Here is a 23,271-nt window from a genome sequence, read left to right as displayed (position 1 = left end):
AGTGTGATACATCCTATCAGCCATCGGTCCTCAGCCTTTTGGGGACCAGGGACCAGTTTCGTGGAAGACAATTTATCTCGACAGGACGGGAGGGTGGGAGCGGCAATGGTTTTGAGATGACTCAAGCACATTACATTTATTCTGCACTTTATTTCTATTATTATTACATCAGCCCCACCTCAGACCATCAGGCACTAGATCCCGGAGGTTGGAGACACCTGCTATAAGCCATGAGGAAGGCAGGGGGCTTCTCCAGAGGGCACTATAGGGTCAGAAGTGGGATAAGTCAACAAGGGGTCTGGAGCCAGATGTCAGAAACCGGTGAGGAAGGGACCTCAAGTTCCCATCCTGGACACAAACAGCACAGTTCCAAGCACACCAACAGAGATGCACAATGTGCACGCGCGCTCACGCACACATACACACACACACACGCTCAAATGCTCACACTCCCTTCCCCCAGCCTCATCCATGCCTTGGGGACAGAGTCTCAGCTGGGGCCAGGGAGAAAACCAGACCCCTCTGTGGGTACAGCATCTCTGCCAGGGCCTCCCTGAGAGGTGGGCTGAATCAACCCAGGACCCCCAACAGCTCCCCCAGACTCAGCTCAAACTGGCCCAGCTACATTCCTCAGCTAATCTCCCCAATCTGGCAGGCGGTTGCCTGAGCAACCGTCAGCCACAATTTGGGAAGGGAGGATGATGGTTTATCCACATCCGGCTGGGCTCTGGATGGGGTGATGTAAGGGGCAAAGCAACCTCTGCAAAAGGAATCAGAGTGTAGGAGGGGGTCTCCACCCCTCCATATGCATGTATTTCCATGTACAGACTCTGTGTGTGTGTGTGTGTGTGTGTGTGTGTGTGTGTGTGTGTGTGCAGGCACACACGTGCACACGGCGGTGAGAGTGTGTGATGGCCTGGTACTGACTTGTGAGCACTCGACTGGGAGGCAGGAGGCCTGGATCTAATTCCCGCTGAGCCTCTAACTCCCTGTGTGACCTTGGGTAGGTGGCTTGCCCTCTCTGAAGCCCCACTTGCTCACCTATGAAATGAGAATGAACATCTAGGTGAGTTCTAAGGCTGTTCCACCTCTAGAATTCTGATTCCATTTGTGCGAGCATGCATGTGGGCAAGAATAACTTGAGGGCAGAGAGATGCTACGGGGGACAGGTGTGTGAGGGGGAGCACGGATCTCCCAGCTCACAGGTGTGTGAGTCTCCCAGCAGTGTGCTGTGAAGTTGTGGGTATGTAGGCATTTGTTTACTTGCAGAGATATAGGGGTACAGTCAGCAGCAAGTGTGTACCTAAGGGGAGGTGAGCGTACGCGGTGGGTAGAGGCGAACGGTGCGTGTGTGTGCGTGTATGCCTGTGTGTGTGGGCACCACAAACATGGAAGCACCAGACTTCCTCCCCACCAGACAGGCAATGGTGCTCTGTGCCAACTACGGCTGCCAGCCAGCATCAGTGTTTTCCAAAGACCCTAGGTAAACAGAGTCTGTTTGCAATGAGATTTTTGTTCCCTTTGGTTTGTCAATAGAACATTCAGTTCCCAAGGGATGGCCCCAGGAGAAACAAAACTCCTCCCGACGGATTACAACTGTAGGGGCTGGCCTCATACCCTACCCCAGGCATAGCCCCAACCCTGGCCTGGGAAACTCAGATACAACCCCAAGATGACACTGGCTCATGCCATCATCTGAAGCCACTCCCCCTTTCTGGGTAGCCCAACACAACCCTGGAACCAACACAGATTCACCCTTGGACATTCTTGCCTAACCTAGCCCCATCCCGTGCTCTCCACCCCAACAACAGCTCCATCTCAGGCCTGTCTAACCTCCACCTCCTCCCTTCTTGAGTTCTCTTTTGCCTTTGAACACCATCCCCAAGCCCTGTGCATAGTAGAATACCAACTAAGGCTGGACTTACTGACCGCACCATCCCAGCCGGTTCCTTTTTCTCTGATTTATTTTTAATTGGAGGATAACTGCTTTACAAAGTTGTGTTGCTTTCTGCTGTACAACAACATGAATCAGTCATAAATATACATATTAATACATCCCCTCCCTCTCGAATCTGCCTCCCACCCCCCATCTGACCCCTCTAGGTCGTCACAGAGCACCAGGCTGAGCTCCCTGTGTTATAGAGCAACGTCCCCCTAGCTATCAATTTTACACATGGTGATTTATATATTTCAATGCTATTCTCTCAGCTCATCCCACCCTCTCCTTCCTCTACTGAGTCCACAAGTCCACCCTCTACATCTGTGTCTCTATTCTTGCCCTGAGGATAGGTTCGTCAGTACCATTATTCTAGATTCCATATATATACATCAATATAAGATATTTATTTTTCTCTTTCTGACTTACTTTACTCTCGTATAACAGGCTCTAGATTCATCCACCCCAGTTCAACTGACTCAAATTTGTTCCATTTTATGGCTGACTAATATCTCATTGGAAAAGACTCTGGGAATGATTGAACAGAGGAGAAGAAGGGGATGACAGAGGATGAGATGGTTGGATGACATCACTGACTCAATGGACATGAGCTTTAGCAAGCTCCGGGAGTTGGTGATGGACAGGGAAGCCTGGCATGCTACAGTACATGGGATCGCAGAGTCGGACATGACTGAGCGACTGAACTGAATATTCCATTTTATATAAATATCAAAACTTCTTCTGATCCTGACCAACCCCACCCAGACTCAAAGACCATGACTCCAGTCCAGAAACCTGGCCCGGCCCACTTTACTGCTCTCTTGGCCCAGATCAACACAGCCAGACCTCAGCTGGGGCTCCCTGGCGCCGCTCTCCAGAGCCCTAAATAATTGGTGATCGATTAATCAAGGGCAGGACTGGCAGCAACATGCCCACTTTCTAATCACACAGCATCCAGCAGAGCTGCAGCCAGGAAGATTACCCAGGGCCAGGCCACAGGGTGAGAAAGCTGAGCTTTACCCCCTACCGAGCCAATACAGAACCCAACAGTGCCAGCATCCTTCCATCTTTACTGAGAAGAGAAGGAAGTCAGCTACAGCAGAGGAAACGTCGGCCACACCGACTCCCCAGCTCCTGGATCAAAAGCACAGCAAGCCCCAAAATTAACAGCAGGGCTGTCATATTGTTCATGCAAGGGGAAGAAATGAAATTAAAAGACGCTTGCTCCTTGGAAGAAAAGCTATGACCAACCTAGACAGCATATTAAAAAGCAGAGACATTACTTTGCCAACAAAGTTCTGTCTAGTCAAGGCTATGGTTTTTCTGGTAGTCATGTACGGATGTGAGAGTTGGACTATAAAGAAAGCTGAGCACTGAAGAATTGATGCTTTTGAACTATGATGTTGGAGAAGACTCTTGAGAGTCCCTTGGACTGTAATGAGATCCAATCAGTCCATCCTAAGGGAAATCAGTTCTGAATATCCATTGGAAGGACTGATGCTGAAGCTGAAACTCCAATACTTTGGCCACCTGATGTGAACTGACTCACTGGAAAACACCCTGATGCTGAGAAAGATTGAAGGCAGGAGGAGAAGGGGATGACAGAGGATGAGATGGTTGGATAGCATCACCAGCTCAATAGGCATGAGTTTGAGTAAGCTCCGGGAGCTGGTGATGGACAGGGAAGCTTGGCTGCAGCCGATGGGGTCGCAAAGAGTCAGACACGACTGAGCGACTGAACTGAACTGAAGGGGAAGACATGGGGCAAGGCTGGACTCCAGAGGCAAAGGGCTGAAGGGAGGGCTGTTCTGTGCAGAGGTTCAGTAGACAAAGAGTCCATGGACTCCGGTAGTACAGACACCCTGTGTCACAGAAAACCACAGTGCAGTCCAGTGCCTAAGACCCCACCCTTCCTATGCAGGGGATATGGGTTTGATCCCTGGTCAGAGAACTAAGACCCCACATGCCACGTGGCATGGCCAAAATATTTTAAAGTAATTTATTTAAGTGCAGAGTAGAGAGGCAGAGGGCTGTGCATGAACACGTGCAGTGCAAAGACATGGATTTCTAATGGTCCCATGGAGAGAGCGGGCTACGTGACCCCAGTGTGGGTGTTGGGGTGCAGTGCAGCAGTTCCACGCTGCGCCGAGGCGGAATGCAGTTACAGAGGGCACGGGGGCACAGCCAGGGTGCACAGGCCTCACACGGCACCAGACACAGCACAGCAGGACTGGCCGGTGCCATGACGCAGTGGAGAGGTGCCCCATCCATCGTGCCCATGACCCAGTGCTGCTCGGACGTAGGGTGCACCAGTGAGCAACTTAGGGTTACACTGGGCTGGCACTGGGCCCCAAGGGATAGGTGTATAGAAGAACACCAAGGGGGTCCGCCCAAGCTTCACTAGGCTTGGCACATAACAGGCGATCCATGAATTCTCACCCAAAGGATATCTAGAGGAGGCAGGCTTAACACAGAGAGATTTGGCAAAGAGAAGGACATTGTGCAGTGCAAAAGGAAGTGCTGGGTGCTCCACACAGTCCCAAGGAGCACAGAAAGGGTAGACTCGAGAGCAGGGCGAGAAAGTGGCACCGAAATGCAATGTCGTGAAGACACCGGGTGGAACAGGGAATTCGGTGCAAATGCTCTGGATCTTGAAACCCAGTAGAGCGCCCGAACAGGTGACCAGGTACAGTGCAAGGCAGAGGCCCAGGGCAGTGAAGTCGTGCAGGGCACAGGTGCATCACCAGGTGCTTGCAAAGGTAATGCAGGTAAAAACCCACACCAGTCCAGAGCCCAGCAAAGTGGCCTCGAGCTGCAGTTTCACTCCCAACTTCAGGCAGCATACAGTGGGAGCCAGAGGAAACCTGCAGTGAAGCTGCTTGAAGCAAAGACATGGCTCATCTGGGGCTGCCTACAGAACCCCAGGAAGGACAGCGGCTGACACCTCAGTGGCTCTACAGGGAAAGGCCGAAATAACACAGGGGCAGCGTTAGAGCAGCAGTGAGGCAGGGCGCAGGGCCGGGCCAGGAGAAGGTGCAGCGCAGTGAAGCAACGCGACAGACGTGCCGTGCCGGCAAGGGATGCTGTCTGGGACAGCAGGACGGGGGACCGCAGACAGGCTGTTCCCGCCCATCCCCGATGCAGGACAGATGCCCACGGCGACCATGCAGCGCCTACAGAGGCCATGTGATGCAGAGGCAGTGTCGTGGTAGCGCGCCATCTGTGGGCACAGTGCAGGGATGTGTGGCCAGGGACCATGCCCGATTCCAGGAGAGGCCACAAGCCTGACACACACCGTCGCCCGACAGTCACGCAGCACAGGAGACACAGAAGAGAGCCGCAGAGACACAAAAGGCAGCACAACGACAGCGCACAGCCCAGCGGGACCCCGCAGATGGAGCGAACAGACACGCACGCAAGTCCACACAGTCCATGCAGCGCAGAAACTCAGAGTGCAGCCACGCAGCGTAGGGCTGAGATGCAGAGCAGTGCATGGATGAATCCAGTGGCCCAGCCCTGAGGAGATGGGTCCAGGAGCCCCAGAGAGCACACAGCCAGAGCAGTCCAGGGCTGTGATGCAGGGCAGTTTTTAGCGTGGGGTCAAGAGGTGGCACATGCCTCCCATGATGATCTGGACAGCAGGGGAGCCCAGACCCCAGAAAACCCTTGCGTCTACAGCTCTGCCAGGCTGGGTTGGCCACCCTACAGGTTGGGGGCTGAGGCCCAATCCACCCTGTGGGCTTCCCCCTCTCACATCTCCCATCCCCAGCATCTTCCACCCCACTGACTCTCCAAGGGCACAGGATGAAGCCACCACCACTCATGGGGCGGGCAGCCAGAACTGAGCACATGGTCCAGGTATTTCTATCTGAGCAGGGCCCCAGCGCGCTGGCAGGCGAACAATGAGTTCAGATTGTGCTGAAAAGCTTTTGGACAATTAAAGCACATCCCCTGGCCCCCAGCCCAGGGCTGGGCAGTGCGGGGCAGGAGGAGAGAGAGACAGAGAGGGACACCTATTGGATTAGGCCCTGGCACCGGGTGGGTGGGAAGTGGGATGAACAGGGAGGGAAGCAGGTGAGAGGCTTCCCAGACCCAGTGAACCTGGATCCTCCTTCCAGCAGCCCCGCCACCATCCCCGCCCCCCAAGCCTGGATTTCATCAGAAGCCAAACACAAGCTCTTCTGAGCACATAGGATGCTGTGCCACATACACACACACTTAATAACAGTTTAGCACACCCAGGGCTTACCACATGCCAGAACCTGTTCTAAACTACATACGTATGTGTATAAAAGGCATCCTCACTGCAGTCCCATGCAGTATGTTCCATTATCATCTCTCCTCTCACAGATGAGAACACTAAAGGGTCAGAGAGGTCAAGCAACTTGCCCAAGGGATACGTGGCTAGCAGTGGGACAGCCAGGATCAGAACCTAGATGGTGTGGTTCCTAAGCCACACTTCACCACTACACTCTAGGTGCACACACACACACGCAGAAACACCCACATGCACACATCCTGAGCAATGTATGGCCCACCCTCTCAGTTGAGATCCCCCTATCCTGTCCAAATAGGTTTCTGATACTTTCCAGTTGTCACCTTTTGTCCCTCAGCTGTCCCACTTTCCCTTCTAGCCATCCCCCATCTATTCCCCCACCCTCAGTTGTCCCCCCAACACCACCTGTCCCCTCATTCCCAGCTGTCCCCATCCCCCCGATATAGCTTTATTGCAGGTTATCTCCCATCCCCCCTCATGCTTCCCCACCCCACAGCTGTCATTCCATCCCTGGCTGTGATCTTGCCCATCAAATATCTCAACACGCCTTCCCAATTTCCCTCTCCCAATCCTTCCTCCCCTCCCCTATGCGTACATGTGTGCATGCTCAGCAGTTTCAGTCGTGTCCAACTCTTTGCAACCCTATGGACTGTAGCCTGCCAGGCTCCTCTGTCCATCGGATTCTCCAGGCAAGTGGGTTGCCATTCTCCTCTCTAGGGGACCTTCCTGACCCAGGGATAGAACCCACATCTCCTGCGTCTTCTGCATCCCGGGCGAATTCTTCACCACTGACCCAGCCCTTCCTCCCAGCCTAGTGGGGAAGGAGATGGGAAAGGCCGCAGCCCACTGAATCACGTGCACTGTGGGAGAAACCTGGTCAACCATGCCAGAAAGGGTCTGAGAGGGCTTCCCTGGGGAAGTGACATCAGAGCTGGACTCTGAAAGCTGAGCAAGAAGGCAGGCTTCCAGGAACTGAGGCAGGTGGGAAGGACATTCTTGGCAGAAGGCACAGCATGTGCAAAAGTAGAGAGGTGTGAAAGGGCCTGGCGGGTTCTGGGATCAACACTGGCCTGGTGAGCCTGGAGCCAAAGGCGGACAGGGAGGAGTGGGGTCAGGGGAGGAGAGGTATAAACACAAAGCCATCATGGAGAGCAGGGACTGGGTCGTACGGGGTCTCCTCTGCCATCTCAGGCTTTGGCCCCTGGGCGCTGGAGAGCCTTCAGCTTAGAGCAAGGGAGTGGCAGCATCCTATGTCTGCCTGAGAGGCCATTCAGATCCCAGGATGATAGAAGCAGGCAGACGGCAGAACGGAGACCAAGGAGAGGGCCGCTACAATGGGCCAAGCATGGAATGAAGGGGCTGCAGAGAAGGGGATGTGGATTCAGAAAAGCCTTCTTCAGGGGCCACAAAGTGACAGTCCGTCCACTTGGTGAGGTGTCCAGGCCTCACTAAAGATGCTGTAGGCCTTGCACCTCTAGACCAGCAATGTACATGGAGTTTTTTGCTGTGAAGGAGATGCTCTTGACCAATACACAGCCTGACCAATACAATAGTTACTAGCAAGAGGCGACTCTTGAGGACTCAAAATCTGGGGGGTGAGACTGAGCGACTGAATGTTTATTTAAATTAAAATCTAATAGCCAGGGACTTGCCTGCTGGTTCAGTAGTTGAGAATCTGCCTTCCAATGCAGAGAATGTGTGTTCAATCTCTGCTTGGGGAATTAAGATTTCACATGCCCTGGAGCAACTAGAGAAATCAGCACCAGGCAACTAGAGAGAAGCCCTCAAGCCACGATGAAGAGCCTGTGCACCAAAACAAAGACCCAGTGTAGACAAAAAATAAGCAAACTAACAGCCGCCTACGAAGAAGCAGCCACCAAACTGGAGAGTGCAGGTGGAGAACGTTTCCACCATTTGATAAAGTTCTAGTGACCATCCATTGAGAAGCAGAACCGCAGGGGCTTCCTCCAGAGGGCCCTGGCACTGGCGACTGTCTGAAGATCAGGAGGTCGGCCCCCTGGAAGGCAGCATCACAGGCTGGGTGGGCACAGGCCCAGGCCCTGGTCCACAACAGGGCACAACCACACAGGACCCTCCCCACCCAAACACGCACACCCCTTTCCTGGAGATGCAGACACCTAAATATACACCTAGACACACAGACCACAGAGCACCCTACAGCCAAGCCCACCAACACCCCATTGCTAGATACATAGATACCCCAGACCCAGACACGTGAGTACCCACATCCAGGCATCTGGGCAGCCCCACAGCCGGGCACAAGGCAGCTACAGTCCCCCACACCCATTAACCTGAGGGCTCCCAGTCACCGGGGTACACCCACCTCCGGATCCAGAGACACTGGGATATTCTTATTGACACACCCTGATCCTCCCACATCTGGGTCCTGGGACACCCACGCCCAGATCCTGAGACGTCACCCACCCAAAGAGCTCTGCACCCAAACTCCAGGGATCTGACACATGGATACCCGGACATCCAGCATCAGGCTCCCCAGGATCAGAGCAGCTGGTCGCCTCTCAACTCGGAATTCAGATCCTGCCACACAGGGTGACCAGATGGCCAGACCCCCTGAGAAGCCATACATATGTCCTGTGTCCCAGGCTATGATCATACAATCACAGCCACACATACACACACATTCTGACTGTCCAGATGTCAGGGTGACACCCACACACACCTCCCCCGCCCCCGCCCAAACCCCACCTGCAGGGTCACCACGGGGAGCAGCACTCCCCGATTCCTGGGTTCAGGGGCAGCCAGGACAGAGGCTGAGAGGAGGACAGAGGATTGAGGGAACACCCGCCCTCCCCCCACAGGGCCCTCCCCCTCCTCCCCAGACGAGACGCTCAGTGACGGTTGGGACTCTGATGCGTCTCACCAACTGCCGAGCCTCCAGGACAAAGAGCTGAGACCAGGAGTGACAACAGACCCTGCTAGCCGCTGGGGGGCAAGGGTGATTGTAGGAGAGGGGGCGGCGGACAGCGGCGGGGGGCAGGGGGCTGCCCGGCAGGGAGATGACCTCTCCAAATCCCAGTTCCCAGATGACACTCTCTGTGTGGCCTTTTCATACAACACCATCCCCCCCCCCCCCACCAGCAGAATTTTCCAGATTCCTGGAGGGAAACCTATTTCTTCAATCTCTACTTTCAGTGGAGTTGGTGCGCCCCCATCTGGCATCTCCAGCTCAGAACTTGACCCCCTGGACGTCACTCATTCTTTCCTGCCTGGTGTATTTACTCATCAGGAGTGGGCCAGGCCTTGAACCTAGCAGTTAAGATCCAAAAGTGAGCTAAATACCCAGTCCCTATCCCCACAGAGCTTAAGGTCTCTAAGGGAGAAAGGACCAATAAACTGTAATTACAATAATTACAGTGCTATGAAAAATCCAATCAACCCCCTCCTCCCTTCTTGGACTAGAAGAGGGAGGAACCAAGGAAGGCTTCAGAGAGGAGGTGATGTCTAAACTAAAACCTGGAGGAGCAGGAATTTACTCAGTAAGGAGGTGGAGTTAGAGAGTTCTAACTCAGTTTGTCCAAAGGCCCAGAGAGAAGATGGAGGGCAATGGGCATTTAGTGGGTATTGGGAGATGGGTTAAACTGGTCAGAACATAGGATGCAAGGCAAAGAGCACAAAGGTGATGGGACTGGACAGGGAGGCAGGGGTCAGAGCAGGCAAGAGGACCTGGGGAAGAGACTTAACTGGGAGGTAATTGTGAGCTTTCAAAAGGTTTCAAACCAGGCTTTCAAATGTGTTTTAGGAAGATCCCTGACACTATGGAGGGAAGGGTGAAGGAGGAGGCTGGAGCCTGCCTGCACATGCAAGATGGGTAAGGATGGAGAGAAGGGGACAGATGAGAGAGATCCTGAGACAGCATAAGGGTCGGGTGCATCAGGATACAGGAGAACAACTTTGAGGAGGGAAGGGTTTTGAAAGAAAAAAGAGGGCACAAGGCTGCCCCAACAACTCTAGCTAGCCCAGTCCTGCATGACCAGCCACCCACCACCCTGGTCTGGCTTAGCTGATGAAAGCAGGGCAGGACGGCGGCACACCCGGAACAAGCAGGGCATCCACCCTGGATTGTCCCTGGCACCAGAGCCGCCCAGGAGCTCAGTACCCCCCACTCTGGCCACTCTCACGTCTTCCTGCTGAGTCCCTCCCCCACCCCAGGGAGAAGTGCCAGATGCCCAGACAAGCCTTTATTGCCCAACCTGAAACCACTGGGCAGCCTCTCCCTCATTCCTGCTGTCCACAGCGCCAGCAACCAAAAGGACAAAATGAGCTAGAACGCAATGGAATAAATTACTGCCAGATTTGCATGGCTCAGAGACATCACCACCCACCCTTTGGAGGGAGGGGGGACTCAGGAGGCCCTTTCAGGGAGCTGGGCTGACTCAAACCAGTTCGGGGACGTGGGGAGATCATATCCCTTCTACTCAGGGCTTCTGAATGAAGCTCAACAGTAATAGCTACAGGTGTCAGGAACTGTGGAAGAGACGTGACTTGCCCAAGGACATGAGGACAGCAAGTGGCAGAGGCAAGTTTGAACCCAGGTGCCCCTGGCTGCAAATCACAGCCTCTGGGGCTTTGCAGCCATCCTCAAAACCGTCTTTTGTTCCTTGGCACTCACAGACAGGCTTACTTTGCAATCTACCAAGTACCATACACCTTTATCATGAAGCCCGTGGGACAGAGCAGAAAACCGGGGCCCCAGGAATGGAAGCAACTGGTTCAAGATCTCAGTCCTCAACCTCAGCCGTGGACAGTCCCCTCTGTTATAAGAGGGGGGGGCCACATCTGAGGGTTCTCAGAATCAAGGTGATGGAGGTAGAGATGGGAGAGTGTGTAGTACCCTCGGCTTGATCTCAGGGAGGGGGAGGGGGCAAAGTAGCTGCAGGACAGAGGTAAGGGCTGGGGGAAGATAAGGAGGGAGGTCGCCTTAGGAGTCCTCTGGCGCTCAGGTGTCAAAGCTAAAGCTGTGCGCGATGGCCTGGGGCCGCAGGGTCCGGCTGACCTTAGAGTCAGCGGCGGAAGAGGCCGCGGGCACCCTGGGAGCTCCGCCCGAAGAGGCCGGAGGGGGCGGCAGGGCAGCAAATGCGATCCGGAGAGGCCAGTTCTCGGAGACCGGCGGCCTGAAGGAGGCTCCCTGGGGCCGAGGTGGCTCTGCCTGTGTCTCGGCTCGGAAACCCGTCTGGGGCGTCTCCCCGTTACTCGGGCGCCCGGGGTACCAGACTGGAGCCGCCCAACCAGAGGGGGCGGGGATGCTGAGGCCGCCGGGAGGGGACAAGCCACCCCCGCCCCAGAAAGGCCATCAGACGCAACTCCGCAGGAGAGGGCCCCCAGTGTGGCATCCCAGGCCTCCGGGTAGGATCGGGGGTGGGGGAGGCGGGGACAGACACATGAACACACACAGCCGCCGCCGATACACGGTCCACAGCACATACGGATATACAGCCACAGCTCTGGATACACACATTCAGAAACGCGATCACACGTACAACTTCACACACAGACACACACACACAACACACCTCCGAAAGACTCCACTCTCCGAAACACACTCAGAGAGACAGCGCGGTCACACGGCACCCAGAAGCACCGAGACACACGCTCACACGCGTACACTCACACCCCGCCGTCCCTGCCAGCCGGGAGGCCGCACAAAGTTGCGGAGTCGACGGAGGAGGGTGTCCCAGGAGACCCCGGCGTCCGCGGCGCCTCCCGCGCGCAACCAGAGGGGGCGCCGTCCGGCCGCCCAGAGCCAGGCCCGGCCCACCCGGACGCACCCCCCACCCCGCCCCGCCGCCTGGGTGCAGCCGCGGCCCGGTCCCCGCACGATCGCCCGGCCGCACGGCCCTCCCCTCCCACCGGCCCCGGCGCGCCCGGCGGCCGCCCCCTACCCCGCGCTGGGCCCTCCGGGCCCCGGCCCCGGCGCCCCGCAGACCCGGCGCCGTCTCGGATCCGCCACCAGCCAGCGCCGCGCTGAACTTGCGAAACAACAAACAGCCCGACATGTCGGAGTCGGCGGCCGCCGGGCCCCCATCCCTCGCTGCCAAGCCTCAGGCCCGGCCCGACCGGGGAGGCAACGGGGCGCCGCCAGGACAACTTGTTCCGGGGCCCGCGCGCCCCACGCGCACACCCGAGGGACACACACACAACACAACCTGCACCGCCCCCTCGGGCGGCCCCGGGGCACACACTCAGCCGTGGCCCAGGCGCGGACCACACTCGCAACATTCCTGGACACGCAGCCAGCTTGCACGAACACACTCACATCCGCTCCAGACACGCTCCTACACACGCATTCCCGGCACACTCGGCATTCACTGGGACCCACGCAGCCCCCGGCGGAGCACACCACCGGCCCCAGACACACGTACACATCGCGCACACGGCGCGCGGACACACTCGTTCCGGACCCGTTCCCACGCCTTCACACACGTACACGGATCTCACAAGCACACACATCGCACACGCGTCCTCTGCTCCACACGCGGGCAGAATTCACAGAGCACTCTTCGCCACACGCAGAACACAAAACACAGAAGCCATTCTCGGACACACAACAAACAGCACTCCGGGCTAGGGCACACACAGATGCCCACAAACGCAACACATCAGCCGAGGCAACTCCTGCCACACAACCGAACTCGGATGGACACACAACAGACATAAAATCCTACTTGGCCCCACACACACACTACACAGAGGCAGACACTCGGCGCACACCCCATGCCTTGATGCACACAACATTCACCCCAACATACTCGTGGACACACAGCACACACAGCACCTTTTCTTGCACATCCTCAGGACACATTCGCAGGCACACAACCCGCTGAGCACACGATCAACACTCAAGACACACCGGGAGCAAGCTCGCCACGTCCGGTCACCCAACACTCCCACTTTCTTTCGAGATACGCCACCGGCGCCGGGGCTCGGCGGGGCAAACTGGGTCCGACCGACTCGCGCTTACCTGCCGGAGTCTCGGTCTCGGGTGCGCAGAGCTGGAAGGTGAGCGCCAGGACGAGAGCCTGGGCGCGGGCCATGGTGCGCCGCCGCCTGCCCCGGGGCCCGGCGCGGGGGGGGCGCCGCCGCCGCCGGAGCCCGAGCCGAGCCCAAAGCGAGCCAGAGCCGGAGCGAAGCGGCGCGGCGCCGAGCGGGACTGGCGCCGAGTCCAGAGCGGGAGCCCAAGCAAGCGGGGCGCTGACGTCAGGCTCGGCGGCGCGTTCTCGGTCTCGAGGCGCCCCCTACTGGCAGCCGCGCGCGCCCCTGCCCAGTCCCGTCGCCCGCGGCCCTGACGCGCCCCGCCCCCACTCCCGGACCCCTGCCTGGCGGTCCCGGGCTGGGCCTGGATTCCCACCCACCTCTGAACCCACCCGGAACCGACATTCTTAGGTGAGCAGATCCACTCCTCTGCTCATTGCTCGTGCCTCGCTCGCACACAGCTCTCCGAGACCGAGAGCCAGGGACACAGAGCCTCTCGGTCCTACCCAATGCTTGAATCCCCTCTACTTCGATCCCTTTCAGTGAGCATCCATACTTATCTCCAAGGACAGGGAGCTCATCACCTACCAAGGGTAAGTGATGGGGTCTTGGAAACGCTAGCTTTTAGAGCTGTTCGTAGTATTCCTTTCAGTTCAGTTCAGTTCAGTAGCTCAGTCGTGTCCAACTCTTTGCAAGCCCATGGACTGCTGCACGCCAGACCTCCCTGTCCATCACCAACTCCCAGAGTTTACTCAAACTCATGTCCAGTGAGTGGTGATGCCCAACCATTTCATCATCCTCTGTCTTCCCCTTCTCCTCCCGCCTTCAATCTTTCTCAGCATCAGAGTCTTTTCCAGTGAGTCAGTTCTTCGCATCAGGTGGCCAAAGTATTGGAGTTTCAGCTTCAGCATCAGTCCTTCCAATGAATATTTAGGACTGATTTCCTTTAGAATGGACTGGTTGGATCTCTTTGCAGTCCAAGGGACTCTCAAGAATCTTCTCCAGCACCACAGTTCAAAAGCATCAATTCTTCAACGCTCAACTTTCTTTACAGTCCAACTCTCACATCCGTACATGACTACTGGAAAAACCATAGCTTTGACTAGATGGACTTTTGTTGGCCTTTATCATCCTTTTAATGTCCATGGGATCTGTAGTGATGTCCCCCCTTTAATTTCTGGTATTAGTAATCTGTGTCCTTTCTCTTCTTTTCCTAGTCTGGCTAGAGACTTATCGATTTATTAATCTTTTCAAAGAAGCAGCTTTTGGTTTGGTTGATTTTTCTCTATTGATTTCCTATTTTTCATTTCACTGATTTCAGCTCTAATTTTTATTATTTTCCTGCTTCCCTGACATTCGATTTGCTCTTCTGTTTCTAGTTTCTTAAGGCAGAAATTTAGATGATTAATTGCAGATCTTTTTCTTTTCTCATAATGCATTCAGTGCTATAAATTTCCCTCTATGCACTGCTTACCCAGCATCCCACAAATTTTGAAAAGTTGTGTTTTCATTTTCATTTAGTTTTCATTTATTAATATGTCAAAAAATTTAAATTCCTCTTGAGATTTCTTTGACCCATGTGTTTTTTAGAAGTATGTTATTTAATCTCCAAGTATTTGGGGATTTTTCAACTCTCTGTTATTATTTCTAGTTTAATTCCACTATGATCTGAGAGCAATCACTGTATGATTCTTTTCTTTCAAGTTTGTTAAGTTGTGTTTTATGGTCCAGTAGGTGGTCTCTCTTGGTAAAAATTCCATGTGATCTTGGGAAGATTGTGTACTCTGCTGTTGTTGGATGAAGTAGTCTTTATTTATTTAGTTGCGGCATGTGGGATCTAGTTCCCTGACCAGAGATCAAACCCTGGCCACCTGCACTGGGAACTCAGAGTCTTAGCCCCCAATCCATCAGGAAAGTCCCTGAAGTAGTTTTTAGATGACCTTTATCTTTAGTTGATTGATGGTGTTGTGGAGTTTAATTATGTCTTCCCTGAGTTTCTGCCTGCTGGACATGTTTATTTCTGAGCGAGAGCTGTTGAAGTCTCCAGCTGTAATAATGGATTCAGCTATTTCTTCTTGCTATGCTGGCTGGCTTTTAAAAAGTTCTTTCTCGTCATGCCATGAAATCTACCCCCCTCACTGACTCCCATTGATTCTAGTCTATCTCCAGGCTACACAGGTTAAGTACATTTGGGCCTCTGCCCAGTATAAACCTGTGTGTAGTGACTACAAACTAGTTGTCCATTTCTACGTAAGACCAGGTACCTTCTATGTGTTTCACCTGTATGGACTCATTTAATCTTTACCACTATTTTTCCCATGACACAGTTGAGAAAATTAAGGTACAGAGAGAGAAAGTGACTTTTCCGAGATTACCTGTAGTATGCAGCAGCTCTGACACTTGAATCAAAGACTTCTGGTTTGAATTGAATAGAAGCTGAGGCCTGTCTCCGTATGGAGCAAATCAGCAAACACTAGATACCAATTTATCTGTCCAACAGTTACTCTAAGCCAAGTGAAGATATAAGACAGATAAAAATCCCTACCCTCATGGAGCTTATATTCCAATGCAAAGACAAGGACAATAAACAACCAAAAAAAAAAAAAAAGCAAATTCTCTGGTGTGTGAGACAGTAGTATACTGGAGAAATGGGGGAGATGGGACCTCCCTGGTGGTCCAGTGATTAAGAATCCATCTGCCCTGTATAATGGGCTCCAGTTTCATCCATCTCATCAGAACTGATTCAAATGAATTCTTTTTAATGGCTGAGTAATATTCCATGGTGTATATGTACCACAGCTTCCTCATCCATTCGTCTGCTGATGGGCATCTGGGTTGCTTCCATGTCCTGGCTATTATAAACAGTGCTGCGATGAACATTGGGGTGCATGTGTCTCTTTCTGATCTGGTTTCCTTAAAGTAATTAGCCTCCAACTAATAAAAATTAAAAAAAAAAAAAAAAAAGAATCCATCTGCCAATACAAGAGACATGGGTTCATTCCCTAGTCCAGGAAGATCCCACATGCCAAGGAGCAACTAAGCCTGTGCACCACAATTGCTGAGAGTGCGAGCTGCAAGTACTGTGACCAAGCACGTCGGGCCTGTGCTCTCAACAGGAGAAGCCTCTGCAATCAGAAGCCGGCGCGCCGCATTGAAGAGTAAGCCCCCGCTCACTGCAGCTAGAGAAAGCACACGTGCATCAATGAAGACCCAGCACAGCCATCATAAATCAAAGAAAGAAATGGAGAGAAACGGCAGGGGAAAGGGGATTCTTGCCGTTTTAAATGGAGGCGCCTACTCTTACGGCATATTCATCGTCTGTCTGCAGCTTTGGAACACGAGCTCCCTAAGGCCACGGACTCTGTCTTACATCCCACTGCTTGGTGTCTGGCCTATAGTCAGCACTCAAGAAATATTGAATGGATGAACGCATGCAGACACGGTTCTTGCCTTCATGAAGCTTACATTTTCCCGGGAGAGACCAACAGCAAACACACAGAGAAGAGACAGAAAGGACCATCCAGAAAAGGAAACTCAAGGAGAAAAATCTGATGAAAAAGAAGAAGCAACCAGGGGTGCTGCCGCAGAGGACAGTTGCAGAAGCCCCATGGCAGGAGTTTACCGCTAATCCCATTTTGGGGGGATGTGGAAACCGAGAAAAGCAGAAAAGCTTTTTGGGTGTCTCAGAAAGCATAAGACACTTGCCCAAGGTCACACAGCTAATAGTGGTGGATCCAGAGCTCAGACCTAGGTCAGACTGATTCCACAGCCCACTTTGTGCAGAGGAAGACTATGGGCAGAGACTGAGTGGAAGGAGAAAAGGACACAAGTAACAGATGGACAGATAAAAAGAGAACATTCTGCTCCACTTGAAAAAGACCACAGGCTTCTCTAATCCTTGAGAGAAGAAGGAAGGGACACTGAAAGTCTTGACCTGAAGTGACAAGCCCAAATCTAGGGAAAAGGAGATGCTACCACCGACAGGCTCAGGCCATGAGGAAATTCAATTACTTTCAACTCATGGAATATTCATGATACCTAACCTGTGCCAGGCCCCATATTGGGTGCTGGTGTCATGGAGATACACTAAACGTGGCCCTACTCTTGCCTGGAGGGGGAAATGGGCACATAAATAAATAAAAGACCATGTCCTAAAGGTCATAACACCAGCCCAAAGAAAACACAAAGGCACCAGAATTGACTCAGCCTGGGGGGGTTTGGGAAACAACATCAAAGAAGTGATACCTGAACCTGGAGTTTCCTAGATAGGCAATGCAGGGAAGAGCACTTCAGGCAGAAGGAACAGCCTGAATAAGGGCACAAGACATGGAAGTACTGGGAAAGCTTGGTGTCAGGTATGGTTGCATCGTAGTCTCTGCATGGTCCAACAGCAGAAAATAAAGACAGTGTGGGAGTCGAGGGACAAAGGGTCTCGAATGTAAGACCAGGACAATTGGATCTGGTCCCCTCAATCAGTGGTTCTCAAATGGTGCCCCTGAAGAAGCCCAAATGTTCCTCAAGTCAAGCTGAGGGATGCTACACATGAATTAAAACCACAGTCACGTTTTTATCTTTTTTCCTAATATTTATTTATTTGTTTATCATGGGGGATCTTTTAGTTGCAGCACTCAAATTCTTAACTGTGGCATGTGGGAACTTAAAATTCCCTGACCAGAGATTGAACCCAGGCCCCCTGCATTGGGAGTGCAGAGTCTTAGCCACTGGACCACCAGGGAAGTCCCAGTCATGTTTTTCTAACTCGCAAGAAGGTAGATTAATTACAATGAGTAGAAATTTTTTGTTGTTATTTTAAGGTGTTTTTCCTCCATCTGTTTTTTTGAAGATTTTAGAACATGTCAGTAGTGTGAGAGAATGATAAAATTAGCATAGAACTATAGTTTTGTTTACAAGTTTAAGTTTAATATATCAATAGTTCACAGTTTTATAATACAAAGAACTGTAGCTTCTGGTTCTCCCTGAGTATTGAGGAATCATGGAAGGATTTTAAGCAAGGGAACAACAAAATCTGGTCTTTCTCTTAAAAAAAGAAAGCAATTCTGGAGGCCCGAGAAAGAAGGAAATGGAGAGAGAAGGGAGAGGATTTCAATTAGGAAGAAGATTGTTGACATAGTTCAAACAAGAGCTGATGTCCTGGGCCAAAAATGAGGGCTATCATGATGGACAGGAGACCACGTCCAGCCCCCAAAGAGGAAGACCGGCTGAGTGAGTCTGGGTGACTCTCCAGGCTTCCTGGATGAGCTGCTCAGGGAATTCAGAGGAACCAGTTTCATAAAGAAGATAAAATCAACAGCTCAATGTCACCTAGGGAGTCTTCCAACAGAAATAGAACTGTGGGTCACTGTGAAAACAGAAGATAGGCAAGACTGGGTGTGTGTGTGTGCGTGTGTGTGTGTGTGTGTGTGTGTGTGTGTGTGTGTACTGTGGGACCAAGTCCTCCTCCCGCTATGTTCTCTAATAATAAAAATAAGTAGGGGCTTCTCTGGTAGTCTAGTGGTTAATAATCTAAGTCCAGTGGTTAAGAATCCACCTGCCAATGCAGGGGACAAGGGTTCAATCCCTGGCCCAGGAAGATTCCTCATGTGGTAAAGCAACCAAGCCTGTGTAACACAACAGTTTAGCACACGAACCGCATCTACTGAGGCCCACGCACCTAGAGCCTGTGCTCCACAAAAATAAAAGAAGCCACCACAACGGGAAGCCCAAGCACTGCAATAAAGAATAACCCCTGCTCACCACAACTGGAGAAAGCCTGAGCACAGCAAAAGAGATCCTATGCAGCCAAAAATAAGTAAATAAATAAATAACTTTGTTTAAAGTACAAACACTTTTGAGCATGTACTGTAAGCCAGTCTGGGTGTTTTACAGATGATATTTCTCATTTAATCTTTACAATAACCCCTGATAACAGTTAGCAAATGCTTTCATGCCAAACATTGTGTTAAGTAGTTCACATAAATAGTAGCTCACAATCATCTTGAATCAGATTATTTCCTTCATTTTAAGGATAAGGAAATGGAGACACAGAGAGACCAGGGGACTTGTCCAAAATCAAATGGCCAAACAGTGGCAGAGCCAGGACTCAAAGCCAGGTTTGCCAGAATGCAGCATGTTCGGCCTTTGACCTGACACTTTCTTTTCCTCCTCATAGGAAAGGCTCTAAATTGGCAATTTTGAGGTCAATAAAACCCAATGAAAGGAATTCTTCCTTATCCTTTTAAGTCCTGGTTCAGTGTTTCTCAAGTTTGTTCCCCAGGCCACCTGCATCAGAAAATTCTTGAGAGTTTGTAAGAAATGTAGATTCAAAAGAAAGAAAAAAAAAAGGATATGTAGATTCCTAAAGAATTAAGGCAACTAAATGTAACATGCGATCATGAATTGGGTCCTGAACAAGAAAAATTATATTCAAGGGATAACTGATTAAAATGTGAATAAGATTTGGTGGTTGTGCAGACTTGTTAATTTCTTTATTTTAATCATTTTGTTATACATGTTATACATGATGTTAATTTCTGGGGGATCTAGATGAAGGTATAGAGAGAATGTGATTATTTTACAGATCTGAAATTCTATGAAAATTAAGTTAAAAATTAAAAAATAAACCTAAAAAATGTAGTTTCCTGGATCCCTCCCCAAGATTCTAATTCAGGTCTGAGATGGGACCTCAGGTGGTTTTCATGAATATTGAAGATTTTGAGTCACAGGACTGTCTCCAACATCACCTCCTCCAAGAGCCCCCACCCCCACCTCGGTCCCAAAACACCTCTCTCCCTCAGCCTCCAGAAGTGCCCTCTGTAATGCCCTAATATTCAACTAAGGTTTTAGTTATGCTTGTGTCTTCCTTCCACAAATAATGTGATAAGCATCTTTCCTGGGTTACACCTGTTTACACAACACTTCCTCAAAGCTCTGTTTAGTCAAAGCTATGGTTTTTCAAGTAGTCATGTACAGATGTGAGAGTTGGACCATAAAGAAGGCTGAGCACTGAAGAACTAATGTTTTCTAACTGTGGTGCTGGAGAAGACTTTTTAGAGTCCCTTGGACAGCAGGGAGATCAAACCAGTCAATCCTAAAGGAAATCAACCCTGAATATTCATTGGAAGGACTGATGCTGAAGCTGAAGCTGAAGCTGAAATACTTTGGCCACCTGATTCGAAGAACTGACTCATTGGAAAAGATCCTGATGCTGGGAAAGAGTGAGGGCAGGAGGAGAAGGGGACAACAAGAGGATGAGATTATTGGATGGCATCATTGACTCAATGGACAGGAGTTTGAGCAGATTCCAGCAGATAAGTGAAGGACGGGGAAGCCTGGTGTGCTGCGGTTCACGGGGTCGCGAAAAGTTGGACAGGACTGAATGACTGAATAACAACAACAAGGAATGAGAAAACTGTCTCACAGTTTCAGTCACTTGCCCGAGGGCCAAGCTAACAAGCGGCAAGTCTAGGATTTGAACCTAAATCTTCTAACTCCAAACCCAGTACTCATACCTCCACATTTACTTACATCCACTCTTAGTGTAGATGTAAGTAGTGTAGTGAAGTAAGGTTTGCCATCCGAGGCTAGTTAGAAGACAGTGGGGATTGAATGAAATAACGCCTCATTTGAACACAGTGAGCGATGTAATAGTGGGGAGGGGAAACTGAGGCCAGGAAAGGGGAAAATCTTCTCCTGAATCAAACAACAATCTCAGACCACAGTCCCAGCTTTAAGCCAATTTCTAATGTTCACTGTTAGGAGTTCAACCCTGGAAGGCTCAGAGTCTCCGAGACTCCCCTAATTCCCTCCGCCGACCACTCCGGGTTTCCCAGGGAGTTTCACCTAGCGCCAGCGCCAGCTGCGGAGGACCGCGACAGCCCTTTAAAAAGGGGAGAGGGGGCGTGGTCACGCGGGAGGCGGTGCCGGGCGCTGGCGAGCGGTCGCTGAAAGATGACGTATCTCGCAGCGTCTAGCTCTGAGTTGACTGGAGGGAACATGTGGGTCTGCGGGGCTCTCTGCAGGGCTCGAGCCCCGGCCCAGCTGGGGCAGAGGCTGCTTCCAGAGTCCAGCCGGCGGCGGCCTGCAGCCGCCTCCTTCTCTGCCTCTGCCGAGGCTTCCCGGGTCCGGGCGCTGGTCTATGGGCACCACGGGGACCCAGCCAAAGTCGTCGAGTAAGACACGGCGCCGAAATGGGGGAAGGGGACTGGGGTTGCCAGGGGGGTATTAAAATGGGCTGTGGGGAAGGGATACTGGAAAGGGAAGGAGGGTCAAGGCCAGAGGACGAAGGCAGAGAGTAATAGGAAACTGTTGCCCAGGTGTGGTAGCTCAGAAAGTCCGTGCTTGAGGAAATTGAAAACCTGGCAGGCACAGTTTTGGTGATGGTGGCTGATGTTCAGTCATCCTGTACTCTATGTGGGCCAATCCGTATATAAATGGATGCTGTCATTTAATCGTCACAACAACCCTTTGGTGTAGGTACTTGATTTAGCCACATTTTGCAGATGAGAAAATGGAGACAGCAGAAGTAAAATCACTTGTCCAAGATCACACAAGCCATTAAGTGGCAGAGTCGGAATTTTTGAACCCACAGCTGTGTGACTGGCCTACGTGAATTCCTATGCTCTATTGTTTTATGGAAGGAATTTTCAGAATATTTTTTGTCCATTTGGATCTTCACTTCTCATAGTGAAGTGGATCAGAGATCATTGCTTCCAGTTTGCAGAAGGCAAGGGACTTGTCCAAAGTGATTTAGCTAAAAAAATTGGAACAGAGACAGGAATTCTTGGCTTCTGAGTCCTGTCTCGTGTGATTTCCTCTCCAGTACACTGTGTGTGTGCCTTTAGCTAGTCAAAAAGACCTCCTGTTTTGGAGCCATACAGACCTAAGGTCAAATACAGGCTCTGCCTCTTAGTAGCTGTTTGATCTTGGACAAATCACTCAGCCCCTCTGAGCCCTTGTTACTTTTGTGATTATATCCTAAAATTCTATTGGATCTTAATCCATGATTTTCGCATTTGGCTGAAAAAAACAGTATGTGAATTTTCAGCAATTATACATCTGCACATAAGTGCTTATAGCCGTGCAGAAGACCTAGTGAGGTCCACTAGTGGTACGAGGGTAAAAGCATGGATCTGGAAATCAGAAGACCTGGGGTCAAGTCCTTGCCCTCCCTGTCCTAGCTGTGTGTGTTTAACAAGTTACTGAGATTCTCTGAGCTTCAGTTTCATCACATTTAAAATGGAGACAATGTAGTTATAGCTCATAGTGCTAATCAGCTCCCATAAAAGGAATGCTCTTCACCAAAAAGGACCTGCCTACTCCCTCGCAGTCCCTTGTTTAAAACTCTTTGATTCCCAGCAAATGGTTTGTTTGCTTTCCAAATGACAGACAAACAGGAATTATTTTCATGATTCAAATTCAGGCTAGAGTGCTGGCTTCAGCAGCTCAGATATTAAAGTTGAAATGATAGAGAGATTGCCATGGTCCCTGTGCAAGGGTGACACACAAATTTGTGAAGTGTTCCATATTTTTACTTAAAAAATACAAGCTAGATGTTTTGACAGCTGAAGGGGATAAGCCTCAGATATCAGTGCATGGTCATGCACTCGATTAGAGCAATTGGAATTTTGAGAAGATACATCAGTCAGTAAACCCATTTGTATGTTGATCATAGGTGATAAATCACCATGTTGGGAACACATCCACTGAGGACTGCTGTAATGAGTGGGTAAAGCTCTGATGAACATTCTTTTTCCAGGAATGCACCCCTAGTGAGAACGAGGTAGTGCCTCTCTCACAGGCTTGCAATTTTTATGTGTCTGCTGCAGGGCCTGCCACAGAAAAGGAGCTCCAGAAATGTTAGTTGAATCTGAATCTAGTTTCTGTAATAAGTGTACCTTTTATTGAGTTCTGTGATGATGAGGCAGGTGTCTCCGATGTTCAGGGACCCTGAGAAAGGTATGGGAAGGTTAGGCAGCCAAGCGCAGCTGCCTCCTGATAGATTCCCACCCCTTGGAGAGCCAGGGAAGCTATTATAGAACAGACTGATCTG

At 51.4% G+C, this 23,271-nt stretch overlaps 2 protein-coding genes and 1 non-coding gene across 12 annotated transcripts in view; 2 read left to right on the top strand and 1 right to left on the bottom strand.

Annotated features, from left to right (window-relative positions):
- PTPRU (protein tyrosine phosphatase receptor type U) overlaps positions 1–13,417 on the bottom strand; it is an 88,111-nt gene extending 74,694 nt beyond the window's left edge. For 5 of the 9 annotated variants that reach the window (XM_070459059.1, XM_070459060.1, XM_070459061.1 and 2 more), the window contains exon 1: positions 12,134–12,485. In XM_070459059.1, coding sequence (XP_070315160.1) covers positions 12,134–12,470 — 337 coding nt within the window. In that variant the 5' untranslated portion in view covers positions 12,471–12,485. Of the gene's footprint in view, positions 1–12,133; positions 12,486–13,212 lie in introns of those variants that run through there. The other 4 variants (XM_070459063.1, XM_020869245.2, XM_070459064.1 and 1 more) reach the window with 1 other exon arrangement.
- Positions 13,418–21,178: 7,761 nt separating this feature from the next.
- MECR (mitochondrial trans-2-enoyl-CoA reductase) overlaps positions 21,179–23,271 on the top strand; it is a 38,862-nt gene continuing 36,769 nt past the window's right edge. For both annotated transcript variants that reach the window (XM_020869239.2, XM_020869240.2), the window contains exon 1: positions 21,179–21,391. In XM_020869239.2, coding sequence (XP_020724898.1) covers positions 21,216–21,391 — 176 coding nt within the window. In that variant the 5' untranslated portion in view covers positions 21,179–21,215. The remainder of the gene's footprint in view (positions 21,392–23,271) is intronic.
- Positions 22,648–22,751, top strand: LOC139032297 (U6 spliceosomal RNA). Its single transcript, XR_011484832.1, has one exon. It is a non-coding gene; the product is annotated as a U6 spliceosomal RNA (small nuclear RNA).

The sequence above is a fragment of the Odocoileus virginianus genome, chromosome 30 (assembly GCF_023699985.2).
Source record: "Odocoileus virginianus isolate 20LAN1187 ecotype Illinois chromosome 30, Ovbor_1.2, whole genome shotgun sequence".
NCBI lineage: Eukaryota > Metazoa > Chordata > Mammalia > Artiodactyla > Cervidae > Odocoileus > Odocoileus virginianus.
Note: the sequence above shows the minus strand (reverse complement) of the source record. Positions and strands in the feature narration are given on the sequence as shown.